Source organism: Channa argus, chromosome 20, assembly GCF_033026475.1.
Source record: "Channa argus isolate prfri chromosome 20, Channa argus male v1.0, whole genome shotgun sequence".
NCBI lineage: Eukaryota > Metazoa > Chordata > Actinopteri > Anabantiformes > Channidae > Channa > Channa argus.
Window position 1 is genome coordinate 8485442 of NC_090216.1, and position 27742 is coordinate 8513183.

General features: G+C 40.5%; 1 protein-coding gene across 4 annotated transcripts in view; it reads right to left on the reverse strand.

Moving 5' to 3' along the window:
• LOC137105942 (adenosine kinase-like) overlaps window positions 1–27742 on the reverse strand; it is a 99034-nt gene that overhangs the window by 68046 nt on the left and 3246 nt on the right. For all 4 annotated transcript variants that reach the window (XM_067488788.1, XM_067488790.1, XM_067488787.1 and 1 more), the window contains 3 exons: window positions 27585–27659; window positions 27431–27484; window positions 16592–16670 (listed from right to left, as the gene is read on the reverse strand). In XM_067488788.1, coding sequence (XP_067344889.1) covers window positions 16592–16670; window positions 27431–27484; window positions 27585–27659 — 208 coding nt within the window. The remainder of the gene's footprint in view (window positions 1–16591; window positions 16671–27430; window positions 27485–27584; window positions 27660–27742) is intronic.

Genomic DNA, 27742 nt, shown 5'->3' on the forward strand with positions numbered 1-27742 from the left:
ACATGTCATCGTGTGAGCAGTTTTCATAGCCTGAATGTATGCAGTCTTGTATCAGAATCCAATTCATATATTTGTTTCGCACAATGTAAACAGACTTTTTAATTCCAGCAAAACCATAACCCTAAAGTGGAGCACAGGGAGCTGATTCTGGTTACAGAGACTGTTTAGAGAGAGCCTTTCTGGGTGACGCACACTTTACTTTTTAAGCAAAAAGCAAACCAATTTCAGTGCAGCACCTGCACCTTCTGCCCTGTTGGCTTTGGCGAAGCAGATTCAATGAGTTTTCAGTCAACACTACAGGGCTATGTGCCTGTAAGAATCTGCACTGACAGAAGGCTTTCAGAGAAGAACCAAGGTCACCACTACAATAACACAGCGCACAAGATCTGCTCTGAGCCAAAGGAAGTGCTGTGTCTCTCTCACACACATAAAATTCAATGAGTGCAAAAGAAACCAAGTTCAACAAACACAACTTCACTTTGTAACCCTGGCAGAAAGACTAAATAAGCAGGAGGCTAATGAGCAGCTTGTTCTTATGGTATTATATACCAAAGTATAAACTGCATATACAAAGTCATTCACCAAATATAGTGATTTACTGTTCGTTGTAATTCAGTCCAACAGTCAAATGTTTAATAACTGCATCCTACTTTGTTAGCCACCTCTGCCAAGTGGGTTTATCCTCTTGGTGCAGTTTGTTTTACCATTAGTGTGCAAGTTAGCAGGTTTTCAAAATCCTGTTTACAAATTTCAATACATATTGGCAAAATGGTGGGAAATGAGCCAAGGAACAAGTAATCGCCATTTGGTGCATATCCAAGAATGTTTTAATAGACTTCTTAAAGAATGAGGATGGTGTTGTTCTTTGTTGAAGACCATTTTTGGTAGGGAATAAACAGGGTGGTTTATGTGGCATTGAGTCAAAATAAATCACAGTGGCTCTTTTAAGGGTAAAGAAAGAAAACATCACCCCCTTTAATAGTTTTACTTATTTGTGTGTTTTTAACAGTTTCTGATGATCAGAGCTCTAAGGCACAGAGGAATAAGTTAGTTATGTTTTCGAATGGCAATACCTTGTTTGGTTTGATTCTTTGTTATTTTTTAGGTCATGGGATTTGCTGGCAATAACAAAAACAAATAACTACAAGTAATAAAATTAAATTAAATTAAATAATCATAGAATACCGCCAGACTTATCCTTTAATAATTTAGTGTGTTTTAATATAATTCTGATCCAGATGCAGATCCATTTTCTATTATAACATATTTATAGACTTGCATTATTGAAATCATGTTTAATAATATGATTATAATAAAATGATAAGGGATTAGAGGATTATGCAGCCTTGGTATAGTAGCGCATGGTCTGACTCTTTTCTAGTTTTTAATTGTTCACACTGTTCCAGAGGGTGTTAATTCAGCTCTACAGCTGCAGCGTTTGGTGTTCAGAGTCCTGGAAATTCTAAGACATTTAAAATACATGAAACAACAATAACAATGTAAGTTCACAAAACACTACTGTAATGGACTATGGCCATATTATACCGGGATTTCGATTTCTCTGGTTGTAAGGGTGCAGGCAAAAGACTTTTTGAAATCCTTGTAAATGATGGGAAAACCCCTGAAAGCTTCTTTAGGAGGCGATGAAATCACTAACAGCTGCCAGCTACAGGAATTCAAAAACGCCAAACCAGCATTTTGTGATTGGCATAAGGAAGTTACACCCACTTTGTAATATTAGGTCTCTCTTTCGTGACAGGCAAAAGGGCTCACTGCCAATACAGACATGACAGACCGATCAGATCATTGTGTAAAGAAACATCTGTCCAAAGAAAACTATTTTTTTATGAAGTCAAGGTCCGGTCTGCACAAAACTCATAACTACAAATGAGATGTAAGTTAAAGTACAAATTTAATAACAGTGACTCCAGTCAAATAGTCATTTTGATGACTAAGCCTTAATTACAGCTTCTTGCCTTTACGTATTTTACTTACTGCCATACATAGAATCCTTTCTGACAAGGAAATAATGGCATTCACTCATTAAAAGGAGCAAATATTTATAATGTTTTTAATTTAATAATTCCCAACAGGAGTAATTTTATGTGATTTAAAATGACTGATAACTTGATTTGGTACAGTTTAGCAGCATTGTACTGCACTGCTGTGACCATGGCGACTGTAGTGTTTTGAAGAAATAAAGTCAAGCAAACAAAAGGAGCAAGAACCTTTCAGAAGAAATTAGCTCAGCAGACCGTTTGTAGTCGTACATATTCTTTGACTCCACCACACCTGCTCTGTAATAGCCTGCTCCATCTACTCTGCAGGTGTACTTCGGGTATTTACTCAAGACCCATTTACCACAAATACATTGCATTGTGTTCCACTAGCAGCCCCGTTTCCTCTCCTGTCTTACTCCCAGTGTAAATCCTTGATAATACATTTACCTTCCATCAATCAATTTTTGAAACTCAGCAATTAACCCAGGCCACAGAAAATCAGAAGAAAATCCATAAGTCAGAGGTCTTGAAGACTCTCAGTAATCTCTCCTGTCACTTCCAGTCAGCTAGCTTCAAAACACAGTGATGGACCTCAATGGTAAAGATACAGGTCGATAATAACCATTTGGCAAGACACTTGTAAAACAGAAGCTAAGCTGAAAAAAATAAAACAACCAACAAGAAAACTTTATGTGCACCTGTACTGTTGATACACAATGTTCAAATGTATATCCACATGCAAAGACTCCTACCCATTTATTTTATTTTTTTTAAAATGAACTCGTTGCATAACTCATAGCACTTTAAATCTGGAGTTTCCTGAGAGCAACAAGAACAACGGTATCAGGAAAAGAGCTTTCAGAAGACCTCAAACTGAAATTGGTAAACCTTCATCAAATTGGAGATAGATATAAAAATGTTTCAAAGCATTTAGGTATACTAGTGCCAACTTTGAAGACCACAATCGAAAAAAATGCAAAAACATGAACACATTAAAGCCTCTTTCACATATGAAATCCAACATTTCAATTCTCTCGCTTTAAATCATCCCAACACTTCAGGACAGAGCAGTGTGCACCATGCATGTGCTTACCCACATAATCCAGACTTTGTACTGGGGGCTTACAGGATAAACTCCCGGTAATCTCTGGAGTGTGTCACTTGGACATTTGTGTTCTCACAAACACTGCCTCCGGATAAAGTCCAGAGAATTTCAGAATTCCAGTGCATGTGTGAAAAAGAGGCTTAAGATAGTTCCAGGAAGTGGAAGAACAAGAAGAATAACTCAGAGGTGCTAGAAATTTGCTTGAGGGTGAGGGAACAATCCAAAACAAAGAGCAGGGGATCTGACAAAGTCTGTAGAGGTAACTGAAAAAAAAAAAAGTTCACATCTCCATGGTCAAGCGTGGTCTGCACAAGTCTGGAATATTTAGGAGAAAATCACACAGGAAGCCATTGTTTACTGCTAGACATAAGGCAGCTTGCCTAAGAGTGGGTTAAGGAGCATGTGAAGAACCAAGTGAGTCTTGGAACAAGATTATGTGGTCTGATGAGATCAAAGTTAAATTATTTGGTCATAATTCCCATAGGTATACGTGGTGTGAAAATAAACCCTGACTACGGAGAGAAGAACACCATTTCTACAATCAAATATGGTGAAGGCATGCGGATGTTTTGGGGGTATATGTCTGCATTAGGCTTTGGAGCTCTGCATAAAGTGGAAGAGGAATGAATGTATCTTAATATCAGAAGATTTTAAAGCAATCAGTCAAAAAACTAAAAAAAAAAAAAAATGCAGAGCTATTGGGTCCTTCAACAGCATAAGGCAAAATTAACTCAGAAATGGTTGAAAATCAATAGGGTAAATTGCCTTTCCAGACTCTAGGCATAAATATCATTGCAAACCTGTGGATAGATTTGAAGCTTGTACATGTCAAGACAACCAAGCACTCTAGTAGACTTGGAACAACTATGCCATGAAGAATGTGTTAAAATTACATATGAAAGGATATAAACGCTACTCAGTAAGTATACAGGATATATATGGTTTGACAGTGTCTCTGACAATCAACTTTAAACATGCAAATTACAACTGTAATTAGTTACAGGCAACCATAGGCTGCGCCAGATGTTTTTAACATTTTCCAAATTACTAATGGAACACAGTTTTCAAAATATACACATTTTCATGCTCTACCATTTTGGCAGTGGAAAAGAAAAAAAACCAATGTAGTCGTCGGTTTTGTTGAAAATACTTCCATCCACAGATCTCAATCAAACTGCAACTTCGGAATACCATTGCCACATAAACACCACAAACAGAAAACGCTAATTCTTTACCCAAAGATGCAATACTTGTTTGTTTTTGTTTTTTGAGATTTTCTCATCACCATCTGCAATATTTGCATTTTCACCCCAGATGTTAGGAGCTCCTTTGTTTTTCTCTGTACAGTGCTTTATAGAATGAAAATATCCATTAACAGTTAGCTCAGAAATAAAGTAGGTATTTGTATAGTCAAACCCTGATTAGTAAATGTCAAGTAGTATGGAGTCGGTTCAGTGTTATTGTAATTCCTGTTGGCTGCAGATAGAGGTCAATACAAGTCACAGCCTAGATTACTTTATTAACCCTAATAACTGGTCGATGCCACTAAAGATTAGCAGTATTTCCACTGAGAGACATGTACAGCTGAGGCTCCTAAAAAAACCATGAGTCAAAAACTGCTATGTGATATTCTACTGCTTGTCCCACTGCTACTTTCACAGCAGCTTGGAGATTTAATTTCTTTACATGTTTACCTTTGCTTCATCCCTGCCCACCCCTCCCCTGTAACATTTCTTTTCTGTCTTCCTTCCCAAGAGACATCACAGGCAGACAGCTCTAATAAACAGTGGCGTGGAGCCTTACAGTGATGGTGTATGCCGAGGCAACCAATGTGATCAATTATCGAGTGGCCGATTCTCTTTAATTAGAGGGTTTAAGTATTGAGTTAGTCTGGGTGGGAAGCTGAGAAGCAGCATGTAAACCAACCTCATTACACTGCAGTGATTCACCTCCCAGGAGCTGTGATCCACGCAGTGTTTACACCATACATTTGTTTCTGTGGTAACATGTCGAGTGGAGGAATGGCTCAGTGACAGACCCAGTTTTTTTCCCCTCCTCTCCTCCCTTCTCCTCTCCTCTCTCCATTTTCTTTCTTTCACTCTCCCTCCCACTCACTGCTGAAGAGGCTGCCACACTGGTTTGCCTTTTGTTGTGGAGAGTCTGGAGAGGTAGCACAATGTGTCCTAGTTAAAGCAGTGCCCCATCTGCCCGGCATAATTAGACAATTATGCTGGAAGGATCAGTCATTAATTCCTTTGTGGTGGCCAATTTCGCACCACAAAGAGGTCTCAGGTTTAGTTTTTTTCGTTGTGGATCTCTGTTCATTTACCCTGGCCCCTGTTATCGTCCTCAAGTATTGATACTGTGGCAACTTGGGGCAGAAAAATATTCTCCTGCCAATATTGACTGGTTTGTACTGTTGTAGAGAAAAGGCCAAGGGAAATATTGGCTGTCTTGTGCTGAATAAAAACAAGCAGCTACGAGAAAGCACAGTGAAAACACAAGCAGACACACAACAAACAGCCAAAGTTAATGTATTGGGGTTTAGGTTTACTAAGGAAATACATGTATGCATTATGCAGAAAGATGCTAAACTAATGAGAAGGACAACCATCAGATCACTTTTCAAAGGCAGTTTGACCTGCTAAAAACGCCATCAATTAAATACACATTTTCTACCTGATATACCCTCAGTCGTCCATGCTGGTAAGATCAAATACGAAAAAAAATTTACATAAATGTTCTGCTTTTAAATGTCATGTCTGCCCTATTGACAGTTCGAAATTTACCTCAGTAAACTTTTTAGATTAGCTTGCCAGTGTAACTATTCCAGCTGAACAGCCTCTATTAATCATCTAAAACAACATCATCTATACACAATATTTATGTATTACATATAATAATATATAATATTTAATGTGCTATTAGCTAGTATAAATGTTTCTTCATCAGAATTTAAATAAAGTTATTTATCAAGAAGGATGCTAACTTTTACACCAATATATTTGACATTATTTTAATATCCTTTTTTTTTTCTTGCATCCTCTTGCATTGAAATGGCAAATAAGGTAAACCTAACCTGAAAGCAAGCATAATAACAATGCACAAATGTTCTTCCATCATCAGAAGTTAACAAAAAAGCTCAAGTAGTGTGTATAAAAAGTGAAATTAGAATTTTTTATATTTTACATTACATATTATGTTAATTTCAAAATAAGGGAACGCAAACCAAAGCTAAATGCTAGCGAGGAACGTAATTTTAGCATTTTATGCACCAAGATTTAGCTAACACAAACTAAAAAGCCAAGCAGATATTTTTCCTGCAGTTCGTTCTAGGTGAAAACAAGACTGCCATTCTCCTTTATCAATACGCTCAATACTGCCAGTCAACCGACTGACTTCAATTACTATCCTCAAATCTATGCTGCTACTGTGGCTTTAAATGTCAGTTTCATCCATTTGAAGTTGAAACCACACAGGTGTTCCAGACAGTTAAATATAAAAAGGTGCATTTAAATCACTTGCTTTGAGTTACCTTTTGCACTACAGTTACTTCCTGTTGGTTTTTGGGGGATGCAGAGCCGACCAAATAATGCACCTGTTAGTGATTTCAAAGGGGGCTACTATAACGAGAGCAAACCGTCGAGTATTTATTATGTAAAGAGTGGTGTGTGAGTGAGGGATGTTTGAGACAGAGCACAACACACCAGTGTACTCAACAAACTGGCATTTATGCTTAATTATATGGAACTGACAGACTGAAGCTCCCCCACAGCTTTTTATCTGCCGTTATGGAGCAACCTGCTGCTTGTAAAAGTACAATTTGTAAACTTCCTATCGAACATATGTGTTGTCACTTCAACTGTTTCACAGTTACACTGAGTAACTCAGCTTGACAGAGACATGTGGGATGATATCTCACAATGTAACTCAAATCTGATTAGAGCAGTGATCTAATCAGCCATGAATTCATCTGTGAAGACAAGCAGGCAAAGAGAAAATCACCGTGGAGAATTCTGTATAATTATCAAAAATCTCACAGCGGTACATTAAAATTCTAATTACGACATATTATCTTAATTGCTAAGGAGATGCAAATCAAAACAAGGTTAACGCTGCTCCCTTAACATGCAGGAGAACATGTGGTGGGAACCTCTTCAATATTCACTGAATCAGCTTGACTTGTTCGACATGAGAGGCTGTCATTTTGTAATGCTTCCCCCTCTTAGGGGCGATAATCCTAGCTGAGAGCACAAGCACCAGCGGTGCAGTGGTGCAACAATAACACAGAACAAACATCTAATTGCTCCGCATTCATTTCCTTTTATTGTATCGAACAAAGCCTGTGACAGCTCATCGCAAGCCAACTAATGGTGCTGTCTGGAGAAAATCATGTACCTCCAACTCATCAACGCTTCAGGAACTAAGAAAACAGCTTTGTGATCAGTGACCGTATTTTTAGATAATCTAATACCCAAAAGGGGGATGTTAATCCTTCACCTTATCTGGACACAAAACAGTATCACAAACCCTAGAGATACTGAATTTTCACACTTTGCTAGAAATTATGTAGAAATAACATCCATGTATAAATATGTAAGAAATACAGGGAAAAAAATGAAAAAGGTTCCCAAGAAACTGCAGCTCCCATGGTACACAACAAATTGTTTGCAATAAATTGTATCTGACAGGTGCACACTGTAACTCTGCAGACATAAGACAGCTGGATGACAGCAGGCACAAGGGGTAATGGTGACAAGAGAAGAACATTCCATCGAACATGGATTTATGAGCAGGCCCAGGCATAGGCGATCCATCAGTAGAGTCACAAACGTGGTCATGTTTAGGACAGGTTTAGATGAGACCTTAGGGGGATTTAAAAGCGGCCAACACTTGACAACATGGTAAAATTTGTCGCTTTTAACCAGAGAAGAAGTGTGTTGCCACCCAGAAAGGCAATTTCAATCCAGCACAGTCACTTAATTTGAGTAGTTAACGCTTTTGATACAGAGTTCCGATTTCTCCCAGGGTTCTCGCAGTAGGCTAATTACAGTATGTGGCGGCTTTAAACTCAGTACTGCCACTTCTGAAACATATTTCCTGACAGAAAAATAATAAACAAGAGGTACCCCATGTTTTCACTAAAAGATATTGGAGTTATTCTACCAATTGGCTTTGGGACAGTGGTTACCCACATACAGTAAATTGAGTTTCTCTTTTTCGCTTTCTCCCACAAAACACACACACACACACACACACACAGTCCAGTGCAAACACTTGCAGTGACACACAGTCCTTCCCTTGCTGGAGAGAAATAAATGGAGATCCCAGGAGTTCCCTTTGGCCCTGGCCCTAGTCTATAAGAAAGCCGACAGCTCTGATCACTCCTGAGAAAGCAAAAGCTGCTCAGGGATCGCTTTACAATTCTCAGGGGCTCAAATAACCTGATCTTGAACTGATCCTAAGCACTGATCCTTCGGTATTGGGTTAGGAACGTGTGAAGGGGCCTGTTGAATGAGCTAGCTAGATATCAACATCCTCCCTCCGTGTTGCTCCAGCCCAGCAGATTGTTTGACTTGATTAGTCTCTACCCAACTGTTAGACTACCCAACGCCAAGCCCTCCAGACACCGGTATCAATGTGTCAGAGGGAAAAGTGCTCTCCCAAGTCTCAAGGTGGAGCCCATTACCCTGAGTGAGAGTACTGTAAGTTAATAGGATTTGCTCCCGATCAAGAGACTGAGCTATTTCCTGAGGCTGTTACAGGCCGAAGCACAAAAATAAATGTTCCTTTATTCAACACTATTAAGCTGCCCCCCCTTCAGAAAACTCACCAGCACCACCAACTCTGACTCCACCCCTCCTTTTTCTCCTAGTTGGAATATCTGTTATTACTGCAGAAGCTTGTGCTCTCCCTCTCTTTTTCCTTTTTGCCTTTTTTTCCTGCATAGCAGCCAGTAAAAGTAAAAGGCTGGCACTTTTTGTCTAAAGGAGCCATTTGTTCAGGTGAAAATGAAACTTGCATGGTAAGCAGAGCCAGGCCTGCGGTTGGACAGGGGCAGAAGCGATCCCAGATTAATCATACAGACTATACACCTTGAGGATATTCATTGAGGAGTAATTGCCAAGGGGCTTTATGTAATGTATTCTCCCCAAGTGGTAAACCCTTGTAGCACTGAGAAAGGATAATAGAGTAAGAGGATCATATAAAAATGTTTGCTGCTCCAACCTTTAACTCAGAGCTTAACCCCGACCTCGGATAGTAATGACACAGTTAATTGCCAACTGATATGATGGGAAAGTTCCATCCTGTTACGCTGAAGATGTCAAATGGGCTTAAGAGCCTACGTCTGAGGTGCAACAGGTCAAGGATTGTCTTATATAATTGAAAGAAAGGACAATTAGCAGTATTACAGTCAGGAAAGGCTTGCTGTTAAAGTTTACAACTGGCACTTGCTGTTATGCATTATCGTGTACAGATGTTCTGAATTCACGACGTATTTATTTTTTTGATTTTTCATTGAGGAAATCAATTAATTATACTTGTCTATAAAAGTAAAGAGTATTGTCAGGTGTCTCTATTTGGTATATACAGTAACTTCACCTTAAGTATCACTGACTAATCAATTACTTTACTAATCATTACAGTACTAAATTATATCACATTTGCATTTTTTTTTATTGTTTTACAAACTTCAGTTAAACAAATAAACAAATTTAATTGCTGAAGATTAAATGTACCACATGATGAATGTAGTCGGGTCTAATGTACAGTATAGAGAATGTGAAGTTAATTTCATGCATGCAAAATGTGTGTTTTTGTTCGTGTTGTGAGCGTCTCACTGCCTTTCTGTGGAGGAGTTTGCCACTTCCCAATTCAATACAGCAATTCAATACAGCTCTGCCATGAATCTACTTTTACAAGGTTATAATTTCTCATCTTATAAGTTGAAACTGTCAGAAAGGTGATAATTCCACTATGCGTCTATTATTGAGATCATAGTGGCTGGAGGAGTCATAGCGAAGTGCATTATATTTAGAGGTGGATCTAATGTTGTGGCCACCCTAGGACTATCATTATAAATAGTATGAATGTAAATGAATAAAATATAATTAAAATAGCAGTGTTTTATTGTCTAACACCGTACAATAGTACATGAGCTACATTGTACTAGCAAAGTTTTTGTATAACAGATGTAAGAGCTCGTGTCTGACATGATATATGTATGTTACTTACAACAATTTAAAACTGACTTGAGCCATGGCTGACCAACACTAGTTTTAGATAGAAATTTAAACACATTAGACTATACGAGTCTGTAAAAAAAAAAAAAAAAAAAAGGAAAGACAGCGTTTCTCTGGATTTGTTTAAAGCCTTCAGAGATAATGGAACTGGTGCATTTCACCACAGATCTGAACACCGCTCACTCAGGAAACCTGAATGTCTTCAGTGAGTCAAATAGTTAAGTTGAGTCGGTGCTGCCATAAACCCGGTGGGAGAGCTTGGAATAATCTAGGCGATGTTAATGATGCAATTTATATGTGAGGGGACCGGTGTTTGGCAGGCTCTTTCCGTCTGAGCGGGCTGCACAACCCAGCGAGCTCCCAGCACCCCCTGCTAGATGGAGGGGGTGGAGTAGGAGGAGGATGTCAGAGCCCATGTGAAAAGAGGGAGCGAGTGAAGCACTGATAAGAGCCATTACTATTAGTGTCTGTCTGTCACCTGCTGTGCGTCATCCAGCCTTCTCTCTCTCTCCACATGCACCCCCATCCCCGTCACTCTATCCCCATCCGTTTTCCTGAGGCACATCACTTCAAATTTGCACTCACCTACACATTTTCCACCCTGTCACAGATATACTCTTGAAAACTGAGCCAAGCTGCACTCTGAAAACTACTGTGAGCTTTGTTTCAAAACAGTTGTGAATTAGTGGAGGTGCAGACAGCTGCCAGCATTTATTCGATAAACAAAATAGCTATAGATGAATAACTGAATTGACACAAGGAGACGCAATATTGTAGGCATACCGTTTCTCAATTTTTCCAAGCAAAGCCTAATTTGGTTTTTCATTTATTACTTGGCACAATACTACACCTCCTTAAACTTATGAACTCAGGAAAAATGAACAGTAATTGCAGGCTGTTCTTTATTTTCTTAAAACCTTTTTAACCAAAATATTTAAAGCTGTTTTTCTCAGTTGCTATGCAACACTTCAACCGCAAGAGTGGGAGCATGCTGAGAATGTGCCAAATAAATACTACTGCCACAGACATTCTGCAGGGAAATATGAGTGAGGGGCATTGTTCAATAATCACATGAAAATGTAGAACAGTTGTGTAAAATGCACAATCATCCTTTCATTCATCATTTACTTGACCTGTGTCGAACAGATGAGCCAACCAATAGTTTGTTTAATGAAACATTGTTTACGGACCAAGAGGCTCTCAGACCAGTACAGAGCCGTGTGAGCGCATTTTCTTTTTCCTTCGCCTGTGCACCAAAACCTACTAATGTCTGCTTTTAACTGCGGAACACAGTGATGTGGCAGGCGTACCAAGTGTCCTGTGCAAAATATCATTCTGTAATTTGACATGTGAATGCTGCCAGATATGTAGACTACTGTGTGTTGAGATTTCAGTCAGAGCTTGCCTGGAGCCCGGGAAACTGTAACACCGCCAAGCAAAAAGCCAGCAAGCCAATGGTCCAGTCTTTCTAACTGAGCCTGGAACCAAGGACTTAAAGCAAGGACACGTTATACAAGATATCACGTTTAATTCCACTGCCAGTCTCTGAGGGCTCAGGAGACAGACGCACTCAATGTGTATCATCTGGCCTCAATGTTAATCAACACTCTTTCCAATGCATACTCATGAGTTAGAATCTACTCCCCACGTCTTCCCTTTGGCAGCCCAAATTAAGTTGCAAATTTGATGGCAAATTAGCTTCAACAGAGATGATAATGTGCCACCTATACAGCAATCTGAGCCATTTCTCGCCAGGGCAACACAAATCTTGTGTATCCGAGAGGAAAATTGAATTAAAACAATATTTTCATGTAAAAGTCAAAGTCAAGCGAAAGCAAGAAAGGGGGCACCATGCGGCAGGGCCATCAGCTGTTAATAAATACCTCTGATGACAAAGCCTTGCAGTCAACCTTGATCACTGTGAAAGCAGAGCTTGAGATTTCAATGCACGCTGGTATTAGCTGTGACATACAGTCACAATAGAGTTGAGGTGGGAGGAACACATGTTCAGACAGTGTGTGTACGCACGTGTGTGTAAAGAGGAGGTGGATGTGGAACCAGCAGAGAACTCCCCACTTCATCATTGAGTAAATGGCACCACAGACCTGAGCTGCAACTTCACAGCTGCCTCATGGCGGGTGACATTGAAGCCCACGCATGAACACATCGCTCATCAAAGCGAATGAGGCGTTCTTTGCTTCCGCTGCTTGTACCGAGGAAAACAATGGCAGCTGCCCTCGAGTGCATACTTGCACACCTGGAATGTTTAAAATGAGTGGAGATAGCAATGAAAAAAGGGGTGGGGTGGGGTGGGGGGGAATCCATTTGGTTTCATGCATCTCTCAAGAAATTTAACAGACTGTGACCTTCCACTGCTTCATAATGGGAAGGAAACTGCAAGACCCTGATGCCATAAAACGGCTCAGAGCGGGTGCTAACAGTGGTTCTGCAATTAACCTGTCTTAAAACAAACAAGAGGCTTTTGCTTTAACAACAGGGGCATACTTGAGAGGGTTGATTTCTGTGGTGTGAAACTCAAAGGCCCACCAGGGTTCAGGTTTTAATCGGTCATTAGTGAGCTCCTTTCAGCACAGCCGCACTGAAGTCTATGCAGCCACAAGATCACTCAATGTGATCAAAAACCAAACAAAAAAAGTCTGAACTCCACCAGTGAACCACCATTGAATAAAACAAAAACCCACCAAGTCTCAATGCTTGTTACCACGAAATCATAAAGAGTGAGAAGAATGTAAGTGAAAAAAGAAACCAGCAAAAAATAAATAAAATAACTGTGACTGCCCTGCCTTTAAACGCAAAGTTCAGTCACATAGAGCACAAAAGCTCCACTCTTTCTCCTTAACTGTCCTCTTCTCACTAAGTGGTACCAGACGTAGGCATTTCTTCATTTAGCCCATTCAAGTGGAGGCAGGTTGCTGTTCTTTATTTATTTAACAAAACGAGCTGTAAAAGCCAAACATTAGGTCATGGAATATATTCACCCCAAGAAATAAGTCAATGCCTTAAATGAGACATCAAACCCAGTTGTAAGTATTCCCGTACAACACACGAGCTGGTGAAGACCTTTTTCAAAGTCAAGTAGTGCTGTGGGATTTTTCTATTTTTTTTAATACAACTTTCTATAGTGAGGTGCACATGCGGTTCCAATTAAGAGCACAGAGGCAAGATCCAAGACTGGGCCCCATTCACCCCTTCCACGATTGACCAAGCCCGAGGAAACGTTAAACAGTCATCATAACCATAACACAGACGGCAGATTTTTCAAAAGTCTTTACTTTCTAAACAATCATTAAGACATCACATTGAATTGATGATGTAGACTGCAAGCATCGTACATAATCTAAATAAAGAAGAGAGAACACACTTAATCATAAGTTTTTGTGATGCATTCACAGCTAAGAAACGTATACAAAGCAATCTGTCCCTTTGCTGAATGGGTACAAAGCCTGCTTACAGTGCAAAGATATAAAATATGTCAATGGTGTTGATTTGTGAGGATCATAATGAGAATGCACGGTTTACACGAGGCACTCAGAGTGGGATCTGCTTCCCTGGCAGCAGCAATAACTCCCTATGAGCCTGTCTCTGCTCAGACTTCAATCTCTGGGCCCCAAGGAGCTGTTGGAGGACTTTGATGTTCTGTCTAAATGAATTGAGTGTGCTTCTTGATACAGCCCTCCAGTCAACTGACTCCCCCAACCGATTCTGTCACCTGTGATAAACACCATGCATGCTCAGTGGTACCAAATTTTATATATCATTTATATATTTATTTATTTAGTTAGTTAGTCAGTAAGTATGTTTTTTAATGTGTTAGGCTGTAAGTTAGCTGGGCTGCTTTTGGCTACCTTACCACCCTGCAACATACCGTAGGTAACCCTTTACATCAGATGCCCCCTCAGGGCATGGCGTTTGTTACAGCTTGGGCAAAGGCAACAACCTCCAACCCACTTCTATCATTGCATTTTTTTTTTCTTAGAAATCTGTGCCAGAGAGCTCTGCACACAGGGTTGCAACTTTACTGACATGATCCAAACAAAATTCAAGGCTTATGCGGAGCACTGGTGCACAGCTAAGTAAGTACAAATGTGTTGACACGTCTACCTTGAGACTTCTAGTTTGTCACGACGTGTGCTTTGAATGTGGATAAGTAGTGACAGGAGCCATAATACATAAAAAATGGAAAAAGTTGCTAAAGATAGCACTGAGTGCAACCAATCGACAACAAGCAAACGCTGCAACGGATGATTTCTATCAAAGTGCAGGGCAGAAACAGTGGTTAGAGGAAAACAATACTTATCCATCTAAGCTTTAGCTTGGTCAATTCTCATTTGACTAAATCCAATTACCATTGATTCAGCATCTTCTTAAAGCCAGGGTTTAGGTTTTCCTTGAAAGTGCAGAAATCTTAACTCAAATGAAGCGGCAGTATTTAACCTATTACAGCCTCCGATGAAGCGAAGGAAAGTACGAGTTCTACTGGAGAAGTCATTGATCCTCCCACACCCTGGGTTTTCCCAGCGTGTGCAGCGATTCCTGTGCAAAGCCTCTGAACACTTCTCTCTCTCCTCCAGCGGCGATGGTGCTCCTGAGCAAACCTGCCCTGGATCGAGCATCTCATTTAAGTCACTGGGGCCTTTGATGTGGATTCAGTGCTGCAGTGCATATCATTCGTGTTTGAAGGTTCAGCTTCCACAATACAGCAAGGTTTGAAGTTTCACATATTGCAGGTGCTACAATGTGATAATCTGGGAGCCGGTTATGCATTATACATTTTTCATAAAAGAACACCATCACCTGAAAGTGAAATGTGGAAAAGTCAGTGCTTCAAGGTATATATTGACAGAAAATATTTCTGAGACTTCTGGTATGGGACGAAAACACTACATCTTTCCTCTGAAGGGGGTAAAAATCTAAATAAACAAAGTAGAATAACATTTTACTGGGGTCTGCCATGCCATTATAGGACCTATTTAGATGATTGAACGCATATCAGAAGGCACAGATGCCATGACAACTCTTTGTCCAGCAAGGAAGAGCAACAAAAAACTCCATCTGATTTCACAAGGGAGTTGATACATATCTTGGCGCTGGTTCCCTAAATTTATTCTAAATTAAATTTGAACCATCTTTGTCCAAGGTTTATGTCTTAACTGAGGCAGACCAAACTAAACGTATGGCTTTAGCTAGTGCATTGACAAGGAGGAAATAATCTCTTACTCCGGTTGGATAGTTCTTTAAGCACATAGATAAAAATAAATAAATAAATAAAAACAGGGGAGTTGTTATTCAAAGAATACAATCAAATTGGCAGTTACTGTCTGTGAGTGACTGAGGTTTATGCAAACGTGTCTGATCTTGATAATTAAAGAGTGTTTGTATGGAGGTGCACAGCTCTGCATCTCTTTTTAAAGGATGTTTACTGTCTCCAAAGCATGGAGATGGTGGCAGCCTGAGGGCCTGCCTGCCTTCGTTTTCCTCTCTCTGTATCTATCTTGTGCTGAGTACACACACAAACACACACGGCACACACGTACATGTGTACAAATAACGAACTCTACACACTGTACTGACATGTACAAACAAAAACCCACACACAAGAAAGAGTCGGTGCTTTCACAAACATCAGCCTCTCAATTAGCTTCTGCACTCATTTCTCCTTGGAAGAGAATTATTTTTCAGCTGGATGCTTTTTCTTTGTTTATTGTTTGCAGACCAAAGCCCTATCAGCAGCTAATCACTGCATGTCAAATTCAGACTTACCACAGTCACTTAAAAAAAAAAAAGACTTGAGAAAAAAGGATTCGGTGAATCATCTTCTCAAGTTTAGATTGCCATTTTAGATTTGGACAATCACCAATTTCTTTTACAGTAGATGCTTGAATCTGTCTAACAGCCAGGGAGAAGATCAGCATTTGTTTGATATAATTTGTTCTGACATTTTAATTGCATCTACTTGTAATTCTCTCTAATTGATGTTTGATATGTCTCAGGAAATTAGGCCAAATAGATAACACTGCAAATATTATGAAGCCTCCCTGCCTTTCTCCTTCCGTGGCAGATCTGATGAATTCACAACACCCAAAACTGTAATGTGTCAACGTGCTGTGCAGCTGCGTGCTGTATTCCCAAGGCTGACAGGCTGACAATTCTTACAAGCATATATCTATATATTCAACACACATTTACTGTATGCACACTGCAGAGGGCCAGTGAAGACTAACCTGAGCAATTTTCACTGAATTCTGGGTCGATCCACCGGCATGGTATTCAACTTTGTTCCTCTTGACGATTTCTTCAAATCTGGAGTAAGACACATAGAAGGGATGTAACAACAGACAAGGTTCAAGATTAACCACGTGGTGAAATACATCAGTCCTTCTCTTAAAGGCCTAGTGTAAACACGAGCACTCTACTGTACCCGTGCTCAGGTACAGTGCATCATGTCTGCTATAAGTTTCACTTAACATTGGAACTGCCACGACTCTTCCTAAAGTGGCTGTCCTGGTCAAAGCCAATAACTGGACAGGGAGGGCTTTTATCAAAGAGGTGACTAAGGCTCCAGTGGTCAAAAGACTGATCAGATAATCCCATATAATCTGGCAGAGGTTGAGAGAATCTAGCAGGAAGAATGGGAAGAACTGGCCAAATTCAGATTTGTTAAGCTTATAGAAGTGAAGCCAAAAAGGATTTTGAAGTACTGAAAATATTTGTAAATTAGAGATTTCAGTTATTAAAAAAAAAAAAAAAACTTGTCAAAAGCATGTTTTCATTTTGTTATTAAAGTTTGAAGTGTCCAAGTTAAAATCTCAATAGCCATTGGATGGAATGTTATAAAATTTGGTAAAGACATTTGTAGTCTATGAAGTAAGGCTCTGGTGAGTCCTCAACTTTTTTAAACACTATGGGCACGTAAGTTTCCACTCATAGCCAAATTTCAGTGAGTTTAAGTTGTAATTTGACCCAGGCTTACTCCGCATAACGGCTAAATGCTAAGCACATTTAGTATGATTACATAAAATGCTAATTTTGGGGCCTTGTGGCTCAGTGGTAGAGGATTGGGTTGGGATGAGGAAGGCCGCGGGTTGGAATCCCACAACAGCAGGTGTGGCCCCTTGTATACAATAACTCCGTAGCCACATAATCTGTTTAGGGAGAGACCCCATGTAATTAAATGTTTGATGTCAGAACTATACAGCCAAGTTTAGAAATGACTGTAACAGACTAAACACAATGAATCAACAAAACAGACACGACTTTGAGGAAAAGGGAGTAAACAATTGCTGAGTTTTCACACACACAACTACAGGAACACCTTGGGTCTACAGTGAAATACTGAAGGCAGTTCTCTCATTTTTACATTTCCTGAACATAGTGCCATTTAAAACATCAATAACTTTACTGCTTAGGCGTGACATGATGCAAAGCTGGAGTACACTGCAAGGTAGAGTCTTTATCTGAAGGGCTGCAAACATGAATGTGTATTCTCCACATCATTCACACAAACAGCCTCCCAGGGGGCTGCCTAAATAAACGTGTCCACCCAGCTAAGGAAATTGACCTAACTGCAGTCGAGATGATATGCCACATTAGGAGGTGCATGGTGGGTTCCCCCCCCCCAGATGTAAATTGAAGACTGTCCATTGGTAAGTATATTTACATCAGGGAAAAAATCCAATGACATGGTAAATAGTTCAAGGTGCACTATGCCATTCCCACCGGCGTTATGTGTAATTCCACCATAAATTAACATAGTATGAGGGCTTGTTGAGAAAATGCTTGAGTGTAATCCCATGGGGGACTGGTTATGTAAAGGCTCCGCTACACAGTGCTAATGTATTCATTCTTTTAAGATTAACAAAACATTTTCAGTGGAAATCACAGGTTGCACAAGGTATATTATACATATTTCTTTAAATCTATCTATCTAGAGAGATAGAGTTTAGTTTTAGTTTGTACACTCACTGCACACTGGAGCAATATTCATGCAAAGTGCATAATGGCTTACCAACATATGTCAGCCAGAGGTGTTCAATACTTCAGCACAACCTGTTTTAACTAGGCATGGCCAAATTTTGAGTGAGTGTGAAAGTAACCTTTACTGCTTCAAAGAAAGTCTGCATATCATGTCTCAAGGTAAGGGGTCTACCCAGGGCAGAATGTTCCCAATAAAGAAAAGTAAAAAAAAAAAAAAACTTTCCATGCAAGTGGAAAATATGCTAAACCAGGAAAAAATCCTTCCTGAGACACCTGTTATGGCTCTTTGACAATGGAAGAATTTGAGCACTGTGGGTGTTTATAACATGAAGGCAGCTGAGGGACTCTAGAACCCATTTCAAATGGACACACAGCTTCTGAGGATTTCAGCTTTTTTTTCCCTTCCCTAGAAGTATTTGCTCCACCTTTCAGTGCAGACAGCATGGGGCCCTGCTCTTGGACGCCTCGAAAATCCCATCCGAAAAGGAGCAGCTGCCTCAAGACCTTTACACCCTCAAACATCATGTGATCCCATAGTAGTGACACCGTAAACGGCCCCCTTGGCCATTTAGGGAGAGAAAATCCCTTTCCATCTACTGCAGTCTAAGCTATGAGGGGAGGGAGCAGAGAAAAAGAAATTGTTTTGAACAAAATGTCCTCAGCCATAACCTCTGCTTTTAAAACCTGCTGGTGTTGCATTCCTATAATGTATGGACAACCTGTGTTATATAAAATATGCTTTCCAAGAGACTGCCCCTGGCACTGGTTAAATACCACTTTTAACTAAAGGCACTGTGCTATTTTTCAATTTCATACCTTCCAATTTGATACTAATAGAGGCACTTATTCGTTCAGCTGAAATCAAATCATATTCAAATTAGGGAAATTAGGCAACTGAATGCAATATATTTGTATTCAGATAATATGAGAGTCCTCGAAAACTATTACCTCTACATCTCCCCAGCTTAACACATTCAAATTGTTTGGACAGACAGCACAAGTCACGAACATCATGTTGTTTACATTCCTGGGAATAGAGCCCCCACCGTTGCTTCCCATCAAGGGAAATATGAGAGCTTCCAAAGTGCTATGAGTGTTCTCTGCCCCGAGTGACTCACGAGTTCCTCTCACACCTCCCCAAAAAAAACCGAGCCAAGTAGATTATTTACATGAGGCAATAATTCAAGATTTGCTCGTCTAAGTCTCTCACATGGAGGGCAAGGTGAGCCCATTTACCCAATCCCTCTTCATTCGCCTTTGATGTTAGCCTATCTCGATAAGACCGGATGAGTGGCCCAAAATCCCCGTCGAGTGATTTCACAGGAAGAACAAGTCTCTGTTAATCAATGGCTAGATTGGATCTGGATCCTCGAGAGTGGTCTGCCTGAAAGTCCTCCCGAGTGTTTGAGTGCACACCAGGGTAATTCATCGCTAATGATCACCACGGCACCCACTCTCTTACATGCCGTTCGTCCTTATTTAATTGCCTTGTTCACATTTAAACAGCTTACAAATCACAAGGACAGGCAGGAAAACATGATCAAACGGTCACTATCACCAATCAGGGGATGGCAAGGCAACTGGCAAGAGGACTGGGGCTTCTTTGCAGCTCTCCTCAGGGATCAGGAAGGAGGAGGGTTGTACAGGCACAGTAAATTATCTCTGCTTCTGCCATAGCAGGCAGGTACATTTAAACAGGTAGATCAATCTTTCTCTCTCTGACAGAAGGAGAAAGGGGGCAATACAGCTAAAAGGCTTCGGTAATCCCAGTTTCAACACAGGCATCTGGAGTGGAGACAGGTTCCACCATTGATTAGATTCCCCAATCAGTGTGTGCATCCTACACCAGCCTTCCTTGGTAGTCTGGAGGCAGTACAAGGCCTGATGCACAGTAATTGTTTCCATAGGTCAGGCAGAGGAAAAACAGCTTGGGGATGTGATGAAAGGGAGATGGAAAGGGTGAGGAATATTGTTGTTTTTTCCCCCCAATAAATTGTTTGTCAAACCCTTCACAAAGGGTTACGCAGTTTATCTGTTTAAAATCAATACGCTCGTCTCAGTGTGAAAGCTTGTCCCGACACAAGACGGGCCCATTAATTATTCTGTTCTGCACGCTATCGCTGGGCTGTTCAAGGTTGAGCCTTATCTTTTCTTATTTCAAATCAATAATTATCTTCTACCGTGCTCACGCTCCCCCTCAGAAATAGATGTGCTTTTCATTCAATGCCTGTAGAGTGTTTCTCTCTGTAGCAACCTGTGAGAAACGCAGAATGAATAGGACATTCTTATCAGTGGAACATTAGGGCAGGATGGGAATAGATGGCAAAGAATAAGGCACATAAAAGTACTGAACACAAATGAGTCATGATTTAAACAGCGAGAGAGGCCTTGTTCCATTCCTCTGACATCCTCTAATAGACTACAGTAAGGGATGAATGTTGATTTACACAAAAGCATTACGATATCACCATCATTCAGGTATCTCAATCCATTTGGGTAAATCCCTATTCGGCTGAGAAAACCCATCCAGTGTCCCTCAGCACAAAAAATTATTAAAAAAAAAAAAAAAACTCCAGCCACAATGAGCCTTTCTGCATTACAAACTGGATGCACAATTAATGACTGCACAACTACATGGTAATAATGGGTGAGTAATTGCATTAGAATGCAGAAACAACAAATGTGCATTCCTTTAATAATCGGCTGATCCTGCAGCAGCGGCGGCAGAAGCAGCCCATTTGTTGGCATTAACTGAGGACTGCTGTTTGTACTTAATTAGGCTGCACTCAAGGATTAGGCGGCGGGGGCAAAATCTGGTCACGGAGGATGAGTTCATATTATTTCCTCTAAAATGTCACAGGTTTTTGGCTTCGCGCTGCAGAGGGTGGCGTTGTTTGTCACACTGTACAGTGTGGATGTGGGAGAGGGACTGTGAGAGTGTGTGTGTGTGGATATGAAAAAGAGTGAAAGAGGGACACGTTGAGGAAGAGAGTGAGAAGAGGGAGTGTGTAAGCAAGGAAGGGACTTCTGGCGTTCTCTTGTGGATTGAGATTCGAAGCCGGAGCACAAAGCCTTTGAGACGTTCCCCTTATCTTGGAGGTTGATACCAGGATCTTGGTGATTCAGAGCGCTCCGTATGAATAATTCTACCAACACCGCCTACTGCGGGGACCATATGGCACAGTGTGAACTTTAAACACACGGGGAGTGTTAGTGCTCACCAGTCAAGCCTCCTATTTCTACCCCCACTCAAGCTAGGTGTCGACAAATGATCAGTATAGATGGTTTATTAACCAGCCTACATGTACAGTATATGGGCTGCTGCCATCAGTGGCTTTTCCTGTGTGGCTGCTGGGGATCAAAGATGACTAAAAATAGCCCCCAGCAAGCTTTTCTGAAGTGAACATGCTGTATGTTCTGGCTGAGATGCCCACATTTTAATTACAAAATGCTCTTTAAAAGGCGGGAGTTGGAGGGATATGGATTATGTTTGTTACACTCCCTTTGACTTGTGATGTTTCCTTCTGGCACCACCTGCTGGCAGCCGCCATCAACAAGAGGGAGGCGAGGATGAGCCTTAATTATGATTGCATCAGCCATCTCTTAGGAGGCAGCATGTACACTTTAAATGCACAGTAATCACCCTGCATCACAGCATGTTAACCTATCTCATCAAACAACAATAGCTGAAGAAACTACAGGGCTTCTTTATTCCATTTATTCAAAAAAAGTTTCCCATTTTATATTTTTAAAAAGGTGTTGATCCACATTTCTTACGGTTGAGTACAGCTTTGGTGAGCATGTCGCATTTGTGTCCCAAACCATTGGCGTCACGCATATCAATAAAACATCAAGAGCAGTGCGGTTGGCGGCCGAAAATGTTTCTGATGTCTCAATTACCAGTTGAGAGCCATTAATCTCTGCTCTTGCTCTGTGGCTCTGAGGTTGGCTGATGGATACAGGCCCGCAACCTTTACCCTTAGCAGCAGGGGGGAGCTAGATGTTGTGACCCCGCCAGCGGGCTGGCAGAGGTAAGTTAAAGTACTGTAGTACAGCACTCAGCCTCAGCAACAGACAAGGGAGCTGGGAAGTAAAAGTCGGAAGGGGGGTGTGATGTGTCTGCACATTCAGTCAAGCATGAGTGCATCCAGTGAAGTGGCACCATGGCAAGCACATGCAGCTCCTGCACGCATGCTTGCATGCAAACACACACAAATATACAATGAGGAGTGTTTCTCCTCCTACTCCTGACACACCAGGATAGCTCCACTGGGGGTTTTCCTGCACTCATGATTTACTTCGATATATATTAAAAAACATAAAAATAAGGGGTAGATTCAAGTGTGTTTACAGAGCAGACTCTCTCCCTCTCTCACACACACACACACACACACACCCAGAAGCCGAAGTGTTTAGCATGTACTCAGTGAGAGGGGCCTTTGTTGTTTTCTTCGCAGCAAGCAGATTGAGCTGCACGGCAGCAGCAGGGATGTGTAAGATGTACACAGACAGCAGGGTGTGCAAGTGGAGAGGCACCTCTACTGATCTCCTGTGTTGTGTGATGATGTGTGTGTGATGTGTGTGTCTCAATCCACCACTGATCCCCCTGAGTCAGCCCTGTCAGTGATATGAGCCTCCCACCCTCTCTCTGTCCCTCTCTCTCTCCCTCTCTCTCTCTCGCTCTTTCCCTCGCCATCCGGAATGCTAATAACAGCCAGCCACTAACGCTGCAGCCCTGAATTATTCATGCAGCAGAGGGTCACACGGCATAATGAGGAGTTTACTCTCATTCTGGATGTGATTGTGACGCTGCTAATCTGCATTTAGCACAGAGAAAGAGAGAAAAGGAGGGTGGGAGGGTAGTGTAGTGAGAGAGACAGGGAGGAGGAGGGAGGATGAGCACTGATGAACTTAATTGCTGTGAGCAAACAACCTCTGAAAAGAGTCACGCCATCATCCAGAGATGAGAAAGTAAACAATTAATTATCATTGGACAGAGGGAGTCATAAAACAAATGTTTGAACGGGACTAATATGCAGGAGCCAGCTGATATCCACCCCCTCCCCTCTCAGAGGTGACAATACACTCACTGTAACAATGATTCACTCATTTGAAACGCCAATAATCATTAGCTGTAATATGATATGGTTAACAAGCCCAAGAAGGTTTGGGTGGATTGTTTATTATGAAATGTAGTGTGTTCTAAACAACCTGTAGTGCGTAGTTATCCTAAAATAAAATGTCTATTTACCCACATAATAATCTCCTGCAGAAAGAGGCGTGTTTTCATTATGTTGACATGTTGTTTCCTATGGAGAGTCCTTGGGGTAGAAACAGTAGGCTGCTGGTGCCCCCTGCTGGACATCAAGTGTACTTTTAAATGCACTGCAGTTCAATATTAACCGAAGGAATTCACTGCTGAGAGAAACTCTGTAAAAGCCTACAGCGGAAGATAGAACGCAACAATATCAACTTAATGAGAGAACACTAAATAAAAAAAACTATGATTTCATTTATTTCTTGATACCTTGTACCCTACTTTTCTGCAAGTTATTAAAAAAAAAGCCAATATCAATTTTCGACCTTGCACAACACGATGGTAGCAAAACGTTTTAAAAGTGAGCAAGAGCTGTGGCATTATAATTTCACTAAAGGAAATACAGAACTTAACATGTCTAAACAAAGGAGGAGAGGAAATCACAATTGGTTTGTTGGTTTCCTCTCATGGCTACAGTTCAAATGGCACAAAGTGGCCAGTGAAGAACCAGCATTTACTTTTACAGAACCTTTGAAATGCAACTCACTAACCACATAGCAAATATCATTTAAATAAAAGTAGTTACAGCCCAAGACCTCTGTGTTTAATGTCACATGAACGAGCCACCACACAGTAACACTGAATAATATATTGAGACACAGCTGCTGCCTTATATGGAGGACAGAGTGATAGATAGTAGTGGTACAGTATGTGATTCTGGTGACGCTTGAGATTACATGCAACTAAATCTGGACCTAGTGGGTAACTTGTAATCTACCCAGTCTTCTTGGCTCAACCCTCCTTCTCCCTGCTATGCTACAGTCTGCTACGCTCCTTCCTTATAAAATTACAATAAATCACAATGCTCCACAACATACTAATCTAGCAGAAACAGCTGAAATGCTCAGAATGGTTAGGAGGGTGAGCCTCACTTAAAAACCTTTAAAAGTGAATAACTCTGTGGTGCTGGCAGGCTGTTCAATGAGTCTGCATTACTAGGAGCACTGACAGCATCTGTTCACATTAAGAAAAGATTTGGACCATGATTCTACCAAAGTAAATTCCCCAAAAACATTTTGTATGAATAAGTTTATATTTACATAAGCCAATTAAAGACATTAACAACTTTCCTTAGACAAATTAAAAAAACAAACAAACAAAACACACAAATATTCACATTAAAAAAGTCGTAACCAGTGAATGTTAGGCACTTTGAATTAAAAATAAATTAATATTTGGAAAACCTTTGACTAATAAATTAGCCAACTGCTTTTTAAGCTTTTCAAGCTTTTCGAAGTTCCCCAAGCCTAAGGTCACGACTTCAAATTGTCTTGCTGATTTAAACGATATGAAGCATAAACAACAAGCAGCAGATAGAAACATCACGTTTGGGGTTTATCAAGAAAAAAGAATCTTAAGCCCCTAGCCAGTACTAACAGGGATCCTGTTGGTTTCTACTGTACAGCAGGCAATTTCTCAGGATTATATGGACTCTGCTGTGACTGGATAATTGAATTCAGACATGGCCACAGTGCACTGCATCCAATGATCTCCCTCCCACCAGGGTGATGGGGAAAAATGAATCGTGTTACACTCTGTAGATTCCTAAGCAACTATAGTGTTAGCTGTCCAGACTTGTAAGTCTACTGTGGTCTTTCTACAAAATAGGTTATTTATCAAAACATTTCTGCCAGGTTCCTCTTCTTCCATAAACCAATGACCTTGTAAAGGGCCTCTTTGCATTTGACACAGATTTTCAAATATAACTAACACAGCTAATAACTCAGTACCTAAAGGGTATTTTTTTAATAATGTGTCATGCTTTGGATTAAACCAGATTATGTGATAAAAAAAACATTGCATGTACATTCAGGTGTCGATTGACAGACATGATAACGGCGACGCTGCTGTGTGTGGAATTAGAGCGGACATGCACTGAAATGCATTGTGCTGGGAATTAACCACCAAAGCCACATGTTAATCCTGCCCTGACCTTGTGCAGAATGTGGAGGGAACTGTATCTGTGGGGCTAAAGATAACACCGCTGCTTTGTGCTGGAGGAGAACAACAATGCTGATGATGCTCGCTTTGTGCCGCTGCTGACACCCAAGGTCAAATGTGTCCCTTTGTCAAGTAACTAGACCTGAGAAAGTAGTCTATTGTAAGGTACAGATGATGGAACACACTGATCTTTCTTTACACAATACATGCATTGCTCTGGTGCTTCATACTTATGCAATTACTGCACTGTGAAACAAGTTTATTCTCAAGTCTGGCATCAGAAAACTAACACAAAAACAAAACAAGGATGAGACACTATGTTTCAAAAATAGTGCTATTTTTTTCTGTCCTGTAACTGTATTCTTTCTTGAGAATAAAAGCAATATTGTTAAGGAAAAATGCTGAATACTGAATGATCCAACAAAATCTAAAAGGAAAACTATTAACTAATTACTAATTGCCTTCGCTTCATACTACTACAAAAGTGCCCTACGGCAAGGTACTTAACACCAACCTTTTCAATCAAAGCTGCTCAGTAGCTAACAGGTAAGAATGTGGTTTTCTTACATCCAACAGATGTATAATGTACAGTATGGCACTGAAGAGCGTTGAGGTGTGAAGCAGTGAATTCCTGAGCATTTGTGCTCAGTCAATCGATCCTGGTTAAATAAAGCCCTCGAAAGCAATTTAGTGAACTCTTGTAAGAGGGAGCCAAGTGGAGGCAAACAAGCTGACTACAAGATAGAGTATTTCTAAAGATATTAGATAGGGAAAAGCTCTGGTAAGTTCCGACATCAGCAAAATGAACGAGGACCTTATTAGAAAAATTATCACCCACTTAATATGACATTATGACAAACAATAACTTAAAATGTCTGGTTGATTCACTAAGGGGGATTTTCTATCTGTGCCACTGGCTTATATCTTTATAAACTACTGCACTTGAGGGAAAAAGTCTCCTCCTGGATAATACAACTGATGAATTCACAAAGACACTCGGGTGCAGGAGCTGCCAAAGAAAATGAAAACATATAAATCTCAAAAAAGAAAACATATTTTAATGCAAGTATGCAATTTAGGCAGTTTTAAGCTCCAGTCAGGTAATTACCATAGGGACCATTCAATTAATGTCCACATTTAGAACAGGCAAACACACCACAAACCTTTCCCCAAATGTGGATTTACCCGTGAAATGTTTAATCTCTCAAATGTCAAAGAACACTCAAACACCTCCCATTCACCACCATCACCATACGTACAGACGGTGCACTTTTTATGTCTGCAGTAAAACACAAATTCCCTGAAAAGACACCATCTGCACTCTATCAAACTAAAGGAAATAGGGTGGTCAGTAATTAAAGCTAGTTCCTGATTTCATGAGTTGTTCTGTTGTTTGTTGTCTGTCTGTGTGTTTACCTTCAGGTATATTTAGAAAAAGTGAAGCCTGGCCATGGTTTCGAGGAGGGCTATAGTATTACAGTTGCATCTGCTTGCATTTGAAGGAGGAAAAAAGAGCCATGTATGCTTAGCAAATAGTGTGTGGTTAAACATGCATATTAAAGATCTTTGTATTTAGCCCTATGCAATAGTAACTTCTTCATATAGTTTGCCAAAAATTTAGTATAGGTGACATGTGAGCAAGCAAAATTCTGCGGCTCAGTTACAGAGGGTTGATTTATGACCTGGCTATTTCAAGCCCAGCTTACAGTGTCAAGATGGTAGTAGTGGGTATGAATGACCAGTGCAGCCCTTATTTGGTTCCACGTCATTTTAACACTTTGCATTACGCTACTCAAGCATGTGGTGTCCAAGTGAAAGTTTGACTCACAAGGCTTTGTGTTTGTCTTCAGCAAGGATCTGGTCATTAGGCTTCAGTCCAAACCTTTTAGGAAAGAATAAAAAAATAATTAAAATAACATCAGAGTGTGTGGATGAAATAAGAAACATAGGTATATGCGTGGAAACAAGATGACTAGACTTACTTGTCAAGGAAATCTTTGTCCACAACAGCTGAAATGTCGAGCAAAGGATTTCCCATACCAAAGAGCATATTTTCACTGTGTGGAGACAAAACACACATTGTATTATGCAGACGCCCACTTGCTGACTCTTCAAGAACAGAGGAAAATTATCAGTTTCT